General features: G+C 46.4%; 1 protein-coding gene across 2 annotated transcripts in view; it reads left to right on the top strand.

Moving 5' to 3' along the window:
• Window positions 1-13,640, top strand: part of ARHGAP42 (Rho GTPase activating protein 42) — a 615,245-nt gene that overhangs the window by 328,711 nt on the left and 272,894 nt on the right. For both annotated transcript variants that reach the window (XM_063951500.1, XM_063951501.1), the window contains one exon: window positions 1,786-1,896. In XM_063951500.1, coding sequence (XP_063807570.1) covers window positions 1,786-1,896 — 111 coding nt within the window. The remainder of the gene's footprint in view (window positions 1-1,785; window positions 1,897-13,640) is intronic.

Consider the following 13,640-nt stretch of genomic DNA (forward strand, 5'->3'; position numbering starts at 1 on the left):
TTTTTTATATTTTGTTACATACTGTACGAAAACAAAAGGCAGTAGTCATTGTTAAACCTTTTTCTCTTCTGCTGCAAAAACAGACCAAACAAAAACATTTTACGGTTATATACATGGATTTTTCTTTCCAGCAAAGATGGTCACTGCTCTGTGTACCTTTCTACATGTCACCCACAGATTTCTGCTCTACAGCGTGATCTCCTATTTAACTTACAGGAATTACTACACTGAAACTGGAAGTTGTACTGACACCATGCAAGTGGTCTGTGACTAACTAACTTTCAATTAATCATTTATTTATTTTTTAAAATTTTTTTAGCAGTTTGTTTTAACACTTCACTCATGAATAACTCTTTAGGCTGTGGTTATGCCATCAATGGCCTTTGATTCTAGTTACCTCTGCAGTAACTTAGGTGCCTAACACCGCCCAATTTAGGTGGGACAGTCCCGATTTGATGACCCTTTTCCACGTTTTTGTCCCAGTAGTCGTGAAGAGGTGCCAGGAACCCTGCCACAGTTGCACGCATTATTAGTTGGGTTTTAGGAGTGGAGGGCGGCAAGAGGCAGTTTGTGGTTCCAAAGCTCTAGGCCACAGACACAGCCCTGCCCTTACTCAAGCAGCTGCAAAGTTGGGAGGCATGCGATGTTGCTGTACAGTCAGAGCTGGGTTAAGGCTTTGGGAGGCCTTGTTCACTTAAAGCTTGGGTGCTCTAAAAAGCAATATTTGGGATTGGGTCCTCAAGCGTGTGCATTCGGCGTGCTCATGAGAAGGGGGCATGGCCACATGTCACTCACACCCCTATTACACATCATACTAGAGGCGTAAACAGCTCTTACCCAGATGCTGGGCTGCCCTTTCTACCCTGGCACTGGCCTGCGGATGGAACGGGACAGTTCCTGTAAAGTGGGACTTTCCTGCCAAAACAGGGGGACTGGTAGCATATGCATACGTACTGTACATACAATCACACAAATATACACATACATACAATCACATATATATGCATTGCCCCACACGCACACACAGTTGCAAACCTATAATAACGCACATGTACACAGTCACATACATACAGTCACACAGACAGACAATATAAGCCCGCTCCAGGCTGGAGAGTCCTTATTCCTCTGGGTACACTGCATGCAGCTGCTCCTCCCCTCCTCTCTCCCTTGCTGTTTGCACTCAGTGTACTGACTGCACAGTGCCTTGTAGCCCCACCTCTCTGCCCGCACTCCATCCTCCCTCTCTTTTTTTAGTTTCTCCAGCTTGCACTTGCAGTGCATTTCTAAACTGCAGTTGTAACCAAAGGCTAGGGGTCACCTGAGAGAAGGGGGCCCAGGGCACGTGCTCCCTGTGCCTCCCTTAATCCGATCATGTGGACAGTGATGATATCTATGTGAGAATAGTAGCATGCCACATTGCAACTTCATATAAGACTGTTTAGCTACAGCTTCTATATTCAATTCAAGCCGGTTTTATTCCTTTTGTCTGAGGTTGCGGTAGCTGTCATGTGTCTTGTACAAAACGAGCTGAATTGAAGTAAATCAGATTGATTAGACACTTGAGCCATTCCTAACTGTACCAGCTCAGCAATATGCACTGTGCACTGTATTTTTAACGCCTTACCCTCTTATGTAGCGGCAGCTGAGAAATAAGAACCCAATAAGTAATAGGAGTCAAGTATTGGCTTGAGTAGCTAGCACACAGTATGGTTTATCATGTACGGCAACGAGTAAGCTGCATAATGTTACAGTTGCTGTAAATTGCCTGAATTTTCTTTATCGTAGGCGGACTCCTTAATTGATAAAGAACACCAGAACTTCTCAGATGCATCTCTGGAATATATATTTAAAGTGCAGGAGGTACAAGAGAAAAAGAAGTTTGAATTTGTGGAGCCTGTGAGTATAATTGTCAATACATTTTACTTCCATCATTTTATATTAATCCTTTTACCTGTTTGATCGCTTGTAAATTGTGTACTTATAGTATTTTAAAGCGGCAATCATTTAGAAGGCAAAATCAGGTTGGTTTTGCCTTGTAAATGATCGGCGCTTTAAAAATACGGGCAATCTTGGCCGAAATCCTGGACCTCGGTAACTCGGACCCTGTCATATTTCCACCATAGTTTTTGTTAGGGATGAAATAGAGGCTGAAGGTCATGGACATACCTCCCAACATATAGGCAGGTGAAACATGTGGACTCCCCCTCCCCAATCTAACCAAACTCTGCTCCATTCTACCCAAACTTTGCACTATGCACCCAGAAATGACTGTAGTTCTGGACTGCACTGCCAAAATTATAAGTGTGGGGCTACTGTAGACAATTTCTAATTTTGAATCCATTACACCACATATTGAATTACTCAGGTGTAAGTTGTTAAATTGTAAGTGTGGTACTCCTGTAGATCATTTCTATGTTTTAATCCATTATAGCAGATATTGAATAACTCAGGTGTAAGGTGTTTCATTAAGTTCATTAAGTAGGACAGTTAGAGGATGACGCAAAGTTGCATTCAAGCTTATATTTCTGCGTTACAGATATACAAGAAATGTGGATATTCACCCATATGCTCAATTGACACGTGCAGCCATACTGCCAGAACCCATTCACTTGTTGAAGTAGCTGTAATCATTATCTGTGGACACTTCCACCAGCCCTATACCTAGTGCTAGAGATGCATTTGAAATCAGAATCTCTAGCATCCCAACATCTGGATTTGTGTAAAGTACGCTATGTAAAATAGTGCACTTGCCTACTTTTTGGTCCGTGAGGCGATGATGAAAATTGCTTTATCAAGGTCCACTCCCCTTCTGAGCAATCTTGCAATTTTCAGTGCAGTTCTTATTGCTGTATAAGCACGGGTATCTTAAGAGAGGAGGAAGCCCATCTCATGCCAACGCATGTGCCCTGTTTACTCTGGCACTGTACATATCTCTGGGAAAATGGGATGGGTGTCAGCTCCCATTTCACCTCTCCAAAATTAGCAAGACACAAGTCAAACACAAAAATAATAATAATAATAATAATATATATATATATATATATATATATATACACACACATTTAAAATGTATCTAAATTAGCCCCAAAGAGAAAAAGGAAGAGAGGAGAATCATTAAAGTAGATATAGGGAAAACATGTAGATTAGAAGCTGGCAATATGGTCGTTAGCCATGGGCATATTAATATTTGGTGACACGGGTCCCTGCACCCAGATTATACTTATCTTGTGTGTCGGCAAGCAGGTCCCTCCACCACTGCGGTGACATCTTCCCAGTGACACTTCTACTCATGCTTCATCTTCCCGAATGTCACTGGGAAGATGGCACCGCAGAGGAAGAGGGAACCACTTGCTGACACAAGGCAAGATAATGGGGCCCGTTGTACGTGGACTACCTCGGATGTTTATACGCCTCTGTCATGAGCAGAAATCGCATTAATGCCAACTAAAAACTGAAAAGAAGGTGCTGAAATACAAAGAAAATTGTGCCGGTGTCAAACCATAAACAGTAACAAATGCAGAATAAGAGCGAAAACAAATGTAAAACGTTCAGATACCTTCCCACACTTGAGGCAAGCTGTTATGTGGGCTGAACAAATGTCAATAAAATATAATATTTTTCAACAAATATAGATGTTCCAGCGCCCATGTTTTGAGGCATGAACCAGTTGAACAAACTGATTAGAAAATTTGACTTTTCTTGCATTTTTTGACCATTAAAAATTATTTTCATGGCTGTGCGAGTTGGAGACACTCACACGTGTTCGAGTCAAAATTTTAAATATTTGGAATGGTTTTGATTGCGCACAGCAAACCCCGAATGGCAAACTTCAAACACAGAATGATTTAAATATTAAATAGTGTTTTAAGACATAAAAATACATAAAAATGTAACACAAATGTTAATGTAATAATATATATAATAATGTGGACCTTAAGCGAAATTCAAATCAACAGTGGGGCGTATGATTGGACTATGTGTTTGGCTTCAGCGATAGGTGTAGTCTAGCCTAAACCAGTACCGTTGTGCATTGTGGGTATGCAAAATGATGATGACTGCAAGTTGAACTGCATCATAAAGAAGCTAGGGTTAATATTGCATTCTCAAAGCGCAAAGCCTGGTAAACTCGGGTTTAATGCTGAATATCAGGAAAATTATGTCAATGAATTGATCTGCGCACACCCACAGTGTTATGGAAACTGCTTGCTTTGCTTTGTGCCAGTTGGTATGATTCCTCCAGAGTTCTAAGCAAGCAAATAGTGCAATATTGTGCTGGGAGGCGCTTTACCGGGATGTGTTCAATTTACCTACAAACAAAATATGGACAGCCATTGACCGACGGTCAAAATCCCGACAAGGTCAAAATACTAACATTTAAAATACCGACAAGGTCAAAATACCAACAAATGTCGACAGGTCAAAAAGTCGACCTGAGTTTTTCATGATTTTTTTCATTTAACCGACTTGTTCATACTTACCATCCCAGTGGACTCCAAAGCATGGCGAGCGGACGCGGTACACGTATACAGTGTCCTTGTCGACATACACTTTAAAAAATATATGGAAAACTCGTGTCAACCCTGTGACCTGTCGACATTTTAAATGTCGTATTTTGAGCATATTGGGATTTTGACTGTCGGTCATTTGTTGCCTGTATTTTGACCGTTGGGATTTTGATTGTAGGTATTTCATACTAAACCCGCTTTACCTGCTCTATTAAATACCAGGATAGACTACAAGTCTTTTTTAATACTTAGAGCTAGCTTTATTTTATCAATTCTCATGCGTACCTGTGTATATTATTTCCTTATCTGAGTATTAATCAGATGCCCCCAGCCATGCATGCCTACCAACAAAAATGATTATTATTAATAATACAGCACCAAGATACTACTCCGATCTTTAATAGGAATGATGTTCATGGGTGTATCAGTAATGGGTGCAGGGAGTATGGTGCACTCGGGCCCACGGGCCCACACCGCTCATCTTACACCCATAGAGCTGAAACACACACGCCGGCTCCTGCCGCCCGGCACAATACCGCCCAGCTTTTTACCGCTGCCGTGCTGCAGAGACACATGTAGCGCAATGTGTCCTTTCACACAGCACGGCCCCCGGCCCGGCTGCCGGGTTGCAGCCGGAAATATCCACTGGAAGGTCCGGGGCCGTGCCGTCTTTGTAGGCAGTGGACCGTGTGTGTGAAGGGGAGCTTTCACACACAACAGGTTTTTTTCAAGCCGTGTCTGCTGCTGCACATGCGCAAAGTTTGTCCGGCTTTTTGCCATCCGGGGAAAACCGGGTAGTGTGTTACAGCCCATAGACTACTAGACTTACCTCTCAGGTGAGTCCGCGGTTGATCTGTCAGGAAGGTCCGCACATATGCGTCAGAGAGATCACAGGGAAAATGGTACCCGCAACACGTTCCCGGAGATCTGCGTATGAGCAGTGCCAGGGTCTACTTGGAGAATGACCCGGTGACAGAGGCGGTACTCAAGAAGCCTACGCACGGTCCCCCCTCCTCTAAAGCACCCCTGATAATATCATACACAGATTAAATACAAGGATCAGTAGGTAAAACAGTAGGTAAAGGAGGTTCGGACAAAGGGCCTTATTCAGCTTCAGTTGCAAGTTTTGCTAAATCACAAGCGGTCAATTATCGGACGACTGTGCTGCGAACGCCGGGATGCGATCACAGGCTGATTGACAGGCAGCAGGGTGGCGCTTGTTGGCGTACACATGGTCCTTGCGGGCAGCAGTTGGGAAAACACAGGCAGTTTTCAGAGCGTGCATGTGACATCTGCAATTCCTGCGATTAAAATGGCACCCGGTGTGACTGCGTTCTCATTATTCTGAGTAGTCCTGCATCATCCGCAACTGTCGATGGTGGTCGATTTCTGCTGTTTTGCAATTGCATCGGCCGTCCTCTTTTACCTTTCTGGGCGGCTCTTCACGTGCAATTTTTTAGCAGAAGTAAGATTGAGAAAATTGCTATTTTCTTTCTCCATAGCGATCCGAGCTGAATGAGGTTCACATTGTAGTTGTGATCTGTGTTCTTGTGTGTGTGTGTATATGTATGTATGTATGTGTGTATATATATATATATATATATATATATATAGACCACAAGCGGTGTGGCACTCCAAGCGCGGGGACAAACGGTCAGTCACTCCGATTTAGAAGACAATGTTTCAATGCTATTTAATAACGCATTTTCATCAGGTCAACAGAAAAACACAACAATAGCATTGAAACTGACTATTGAGACTGACTGTTTGTCTCCGCCGCTTGGAGTGCCGCACCGCCTGTGGTCTGTATCCCGTTTCGTGGAGGCACCCAGCACAGTAACTTTCACTAATGGGAGAGCCGGACTGCTTGTTGTGTGTGTGTGTGTGTGTGTGTGTGTGTGTGTGTGTGTGTGTGTGTGTGTGTGTGTATATATATATATATATATATATATACTAGGTGCTTCATCGTGCCCTACGGGCGCTCTTCACACCGTCGCAAGGGGCTACGCCCCCTTAACCCTTGCATGCCTTTCTGGGGTTCAATATTTATATTATATGGAGTATTACCTGCATTCCTTTGTTAGTGGTTAAATATTGCACAATGAAAGGGCGTGAGATGGTGAAGGAGGCGCAGCCCCTTGCAACGGCGTGAACAGCACCTGCAGGGCACGATGTACAGAATGTAGCGGGTGCGGGGGGGACTGCGGATGGGGGAGGGTGTCACGGAAGGATCCACACGCACTGAGCCGCTGACCGGAGTTCCCGATTGTCAGCCTGCCAGCACCTGAGAGTGTACTACCTCCAGCGGTCTTAGTACAAGCGGCGGCTCTATCTCAGACGCTGATCAGAAAAACCCGCTGTCCGCCTGCCAGGACCTGAGAGTGTGCTATCTCCAGCGGTCATACTACAAGCGGTGGTTACATCTGAGACGCTGACTGGAGCTCCCGTTGTCCGCTTGCCAGGACCTGAGAGTGCAATATTTCAGCGGTCACACTGCAAACAGTGTACTGGTATCATACCGATCCACCTGCCCGCCAGGACTGAAATTAACAAACTACTCACCGGCGGTAAGCATTACAGTTTGAAGCTATACAGAATCTGTATTCCTCCGGGTGCGTGCATTCTTATACTGGACATTCCCGCAGGTCGGGTAATAATTCAGCAATCAATCCTCTGCACTGGGACGCCAGTAGCAGGAGGATGTGAGAGACTTGCATGTGATACATATTGGCAGTTGTTACAGTACTTATATTCATTGTGACACAATTGGATGTAACAGATTGGATAAGTCTGTTTAGTGTCACTCATATACACTGTTGCCAATAATACAACTATACTGTTGCTGCCAAGCTCTTTCAGTATTAGTGGATTCTATCTGCCTTCTATTATAGTGTGTGGAATATACAGAATTTTAGTTATTCATGTATGTGTGTCATTTTATTTGAGTAAAATAATTATATATAAATCAAGGCAGACTCTCTGTTGTTTATTTCGGTGGTGAGTGAAAGCGGACACCTACTGATATATTTATATAAATAATTACAAATGGTTTAAATTTAAGCGCACCATTGTTTTTCCTTTTTCTTTAATACAACTGTTTGAGGATTTAGCTAATCCTTTAATGTGTGCAGCTGAAGTTAAACAATTAAATTAATTAATTGCGCCGGGAGTTGGGGTGTGAATAACACCTCTCTTGTGTTAGGGTGTCTGTAGATGCTGCGGGTGGGGGAGGGGCAGAGGAGTGGGGGCTGCAGATGGGGGAGGGGTCCAGAGGCACTGTAGGTGGGAGAGTGGCAGGGGTGCCACGGGTGGTAGAGGGGCAGGTGCAGGGATGTTGCGGATGGGTGAAGGGTTCCGTAGGTGCTGTGGGATGGGAAGGGGCGGGGGTGCCGGGGGTGGGGTAGGGGGTCTGGAGGCACCGTGGGTAGGGGAGGGTCAGGTACGGGTGGTGCGGCGGATGGGGAAGGGGGTCCGGAGGCGCGGCTGGTGCGGGGGTGCCATGGGTGGGGGAGGGGTGGGGGAGGCGGGGGACTGCAGATGCTGCGGGTGGAGGGGGGCAGGTGTGGGGGGAGACATATATGGGGGTGGATGGTGGAGGGGGTCTGGAGGTGCTGTGGGTGGTGGAGGGGCGTAGGAGTGGGAGCCACGGGTGGTGTAGGGGGTCTGGAGGCACAACGTGTGGGGGAGGGGTGGAGTGCCGCATGTGGTGGAGGGGAAGGTGCGGAGGTGTGGTGCATTGAGGAGGGGTCTGGAGGCGCTGCGGGTACTGTACCTGCCAAAAAGGTAGTTGGAGGGCATGCAGTAACAGGGCCAGGACAGGAGTGACAGGGTCAGAACAGGGGTGACGGGGCCAGGACAGGGGTGACTGTGTCAGAACAGGGGTGACGAGGCCAGGACAGGGGTGACGAGGCCAGGACAGGGGTGACGGGGCCAGGACAGGGGTGACGGGGCAAGGACAGGGGTGACGGGGCCAGGACAGGGGCGATGGGGCTAGGACAGAAATGACAGGGACAGGATAGGGGTGACAGGGCCAGGGTAGGGGCGGCAGGACCAGGACAGGGGTGACAGGGCCAGCATAAGGGTGAAAGGGCCAGGATAAGGGTGACAGGGCAAGGCCAGGGGTGACAGGGACATGACAGAACACAGGGCACGGGAGAGATTGGTATTAGGGACAAAACAGTGGTGACAGACAGATGTGTCTTACCGGAGTCACTGCTGCTGGCTGCTGCTGTTCCACTCCAACCTGTTGGGATCTGCTGCTGGTGGAGACTTGGCATGGCTGACTCTCTCAGGCTGGAGTCCTGCTTCCTCTGCCCGTCAGCATACCCCCCCCCCCTCTCAGTCACACACCGCGGACCTCGCGCAGCTGCCGGGCGCTGTGGTAAGGGGAGACTGGGAGTGACTGGTTAGCCCCCAGGAGACGCTGCGACTGGAGGGAGGAGGGGGTCATAGCATGTACGCGGCGCGGACCTCGCGGCTGCTGGGCACTGTGGTAAGGGGAGACTGGTAGTGACTGGTTAGCTCCCAGGAGACGCTGCAGCTGGAGGGAGGAGGGGGTCGGAGCCTGCAAGCAGCTCGGACTTCTGCAGCGCTACCCGCTGGCTAAAGTGTGTGAAGGAGCTGGGCGCACCTCACTGCGGGCGGCAGCGCTGCAGCTAGCAGTGGGGTTGCCGGGGCTGGAGATAACAGAGGCAGTACGGAAACTGCACAGCGGCAGGTGCCCCACAAAACTGCAGCTAAGAAGCGTGAAGTGTGCTAGAAAGTGACGCTCCTCCACGCCAGAAAGCCCCTGCTGAGTATGCTGATGTGGGGGGTCAAGCACACAGTGAGCCGGTGCCCGTCTGTCTGTACGGCATACCCCCTCACACCCCCCCATACCTCCCAACTGTCCCGGGGTTCCGGCAGCAGAGCCGGATTAAGGGGGTGGGGGGGGGTAGGGGGTACGTACCGTGGGCCCCACAGTTTTAGGGGGCCCCCCGGCTGGAGTAGCTCTGTCCCAGCTCAGAAGCTCCTCCGTCCTGCCAGCAACAGCGGCAGCATTGTGCTACAGTCAGCACACGCTGCTGCGTGTTGGCAGGTCTGTGGTGTTGCAGGGAGGCAGCAGTCTCCCTGCTTTCTTCTGCCTGTGCGGGTGTGTAGGGGGAAGCGACCACCTCCTCTGGATTTAGCCCTAGCTGAGGGGCCAAAATTCCATATATAAAAAAAAAAAATCCCGGAATTTGCATAAGGGGGCTCGATTAGGCCACGCCCCCAACCCCACAGCAGGCACAGCAATGAGATAGGGCTCCCCTGTCTCAAGTGCCCAGGGCCCCCCGGACTCATAATCCACCCCTGGAGGCATGCCAGCAGCTCACAGAGCGCTGGGCATGCCCCCTCACTGACGTGAAGCCACGCCCCTTTTTGTTTGCCATGCCCCCTTTTCGCCACGCGTGTGTCCCTCCTTCTGCCTGAATAAAGCTGGGAGGTATGCACCCCTGTCTGCCTGAAGAAAGCTGGGAGATATGCACCCCTGCCTGTGCCATGCCCATACTATCTGCTTCTGCTCCTAGTCTCCTATAGATTTGCCCAGATCTGTGACTCATTTGACTAACTCCGCCCAGTGTTGAGGCTCCGCCCAGCGTTAGCAAATGAGTCACAATCTCCTATAGATTTGCCCAGATCTGTGACTCATTTGACTAACTCCGCCCAGTGTTGTGACTCCGCCCAGCGTTAGCAAATGAGTCACAAAGTCACAGATCTGGGCTATTATATAGGTGATATATATATATATATATATATATATATATAATATTGTATTCAAAATGGTGCTTAATTCCCTGAGCTGAGTAGAGAATCAATTTCATTGTATGACATCTCTGCACATTCATCAGCAACTTATCAGAGTAGACATTACGGTATATTCTTAATGCGTGCTTTGACTGTGAACTGCAATGTGTTTTATTATAGGACAGGCAAACAGTCATGCACTGTAAGCTTCATTGTATAAATGACTATTATATATAATGTGTGGATGGTGGGGGCTGTTGGCTGTGCTCTTATAATTAAGCTGTCGTGTTTGAAGCCGAAGAGCTATATGAATTGCGTCTATATAATAACATACTACACATTATGTAACGATGTCAAAGTGTTTTACCATACATATGTATGTGTGTGTATATATGTGTATATATATATATATATTAGAGATGAGCGAATTCGGTTTTACTCGGATTTACTCGGTTCTCAAAACGGCATCTTATTGGCTCACGGATGTCACGTGTTTTGGATAGCCAATCAGATGCCGTTTTGAGAACCGAGTAAATCCGAGTAAAATCGAATCCGCTCATCTCTAATATATATATATATATATATATATATAGGCACATGGATATTAGCATTTACACTCTGTTATACCAAATGTTGGATCTCATTGACGGAAAGCTGCAATGCTATCAATTAAACAGTAATCTACCTGATAATTAAGTCTCTTACCTGTTCACAAGTCTTAAACCTTCAATTGTCTGTGGGGTGTCCTGTGCATATACCATATAATTGCCATATTCATAAATAAACAACAATAATAATAATAATAATAATAAAGACTAGTGATGTGCACCGGAAATTTTTCGGGTTTTGTGTTTTGGTTTTGGATTCGGTTCCACGGCCGTGTTTTGGATTCGGACGCGTTTTGGCAAAACCTCCCTGAAAATTTTTTGTCGGATTCGGGTGTGTTTTGGATTCGGGTGTTTTTTTTACAAAAAACCCTCAAAAACAGCTTAAATCATAGAATTTGGGGGTCATTTTGATCCCATAGTATTATTAACCTCAATAACTATAATTTCCACTCATTTCCAGTCTATTCTGAACACCTCACACCTCACAATATTATTTTTAGTCCTAAAATTTGCACCAAGGTCGCTGGATGGCTAAGCTAAGCGACCCAAGTGGCCGACACAAACACCTGGCCCATCTAGGAGTGGCACTGCAGTGTCAGACAGGATGGCAGATTTAAAAAATAGTCCCCAAACAGCACATGATGCAAAGAAAAAAAGAGGTGCAATGAGGTAGCTGGATGGCTAAGCTAAGTGACCCAAGTGGCCGACACAAACACCTGGCCCATCTAGGAGTGTCACTGCAGTGTCAGACAGGATGGCAGATTTAAAAAATAGTCCCCAAACAGCACATGATGCAAAGAAAAAAAGAGGTGCAATGAGGTAGCTGTGTGGCTAAGCTAAGCGACCCAAGTGGCCGACACAAACACCTGGCCCATCTAGGAGTGGCACTGCAGTGTCAGACAGGATGGCCGATTTAAAAAATAGTCCCCAAACAGCACATGATGCAAAGAAAAAAAGAGGTGCACCAAGGTCGCTGGATAGCTTAGCTAAGTGACCCAAGTGGGCGACACAAACACCTGGCCCACCTAGGAGTGGCACTGCAGTTTTCTAGCGAGAGGATGAGTGCTTCCATCCTCATGTGAATCTGAACCACTAGCCATGAACATAGGCCAGGGCCTCAGCCGTTCCTTGCCACTCCATGTCGTAAATGGCATATTGGCAAGTTTACGCTTCTCATCAGATGCTTTTAATTTTGATTTTTGGGTCATTTTACTGAACTTTTGTAGTATACTTGACGACACAGAGGTAGAGCAATGGACTACTGTACCGTACTGCTATATATATACTGGTGGTCAGCAGAATTCTGCACTGTCCTCCTACTATATATACTGCGCACAACTAAAATGCACCACAGGTATGGATGGATAGTATACTTGACGACACAGAGGTAGGTAGAGCAGTGGCCTACTGTACCGTACTGCTATATATTATATACTGGTGGTCAGCAAAATTCTGCACTGTCCTCCTACTATATATACTGCGCACAACTAAAATGCACCACAGGTATGGATGGATAGTACACTTGACGACACAGAGGTAGGTAGAGCAGTGGCCTACTGTACCGTACTGCTATATATTATATACTGGTGGTCAGCAAAATTCTGCACTGTCCTCCTACTATATATACTGCGCACAACTAAAATGCACCACAGGTATGGATGGATAGTATACTTGACGACACAGAGGTAGGTAGAGCAGTGGCCTACTGTACCGTACTGCTATATATTATATACTGGTGGTCAGCAAAATTCTGCACTGTCCTCCTACTATATATACTGCACACAACTAAAATGCACCACAGGTATGGATGGATAGTATACTTGACGACACAGAGGTAGGTAGAGCAGTGGACTACTGTACCGTACTGCTATATATTATATACTGGTGGTCAGCAAAATTCTGCACTATCCTCCTACTATATATACTGCGCACAACTAAAATGCATCACAGGTATGGATGAATAGTACACTTGACGACACAGAGGTAGGTAGAGCAGTAGCCTACTGTACCGTACTGCTATATATTATATACTGGTGGTCAGCAAAATTCTGCACTGTCCTCCTACTATATATACTGCACACAACTAAAATGCACCACAGGTATGGATGGATAGTATACTTGACGACACAGAGGTAGGTAGAGCAGTGGACTACTGTACCGTACTGCTATATATTATATACTGGTGGTCAGCAAAATTCTGCACTGTCCTCCTACTATATATACTGCACACAACTAAAATGCACCACAGGTATGGATGGATAGTATACTTGACGACACAGAGGTAGGTAGAGCAGTGGACTACTGTACCGTACTGCTATATATTATATACTGGTGGTCAGCAAAATTCTGCACTATCCTCCTACTATATATACTGCGCACAACTAAAATGCATCACAGGTATGGATGAATAGTACACTTGACGACACAGAGGTAGGTAGAGCAGTGGCCTACTGTACCGTACTGCTATATATTATATACTGGTGGTCAGCAAAATTCTGCACTGTCCTCCTACTATATACTACAATGCAGCACAGATATGGAGCGTTTTTCAGGCAGAGAACGTAGATATTTGCAGCACACTGAGCACAGATATTTGCAGCACACTGAGCACAGATATCTGCAGCACACTGAACACAGAAACTGAGAGAACGCTGCACGTCCTCTCCCTATCATCTCCAATGCACGAGTGAAAATGGCGGCGACGCGCGGCTCCTTATATAGAATACGACTCTTGCGAGAATCCGACAGCGGGATGATGACG

This window comes from Pseudophryne corroboree, chromosome 2 (assembly GCF_028390025.1).
Source record: "Pseudophryne corroboree isolate aPseCor3 chromosome 2, aPseCor3.hap2, whole genome shotgun sequence".
In the NCBI taxonomy this organism is placed as follows: Eukaryota; Metazoa; Chordata; class Amphibia; order Anura; family Myobatrachidae; genus Pseudophryne; species Pseudophryne corroboree.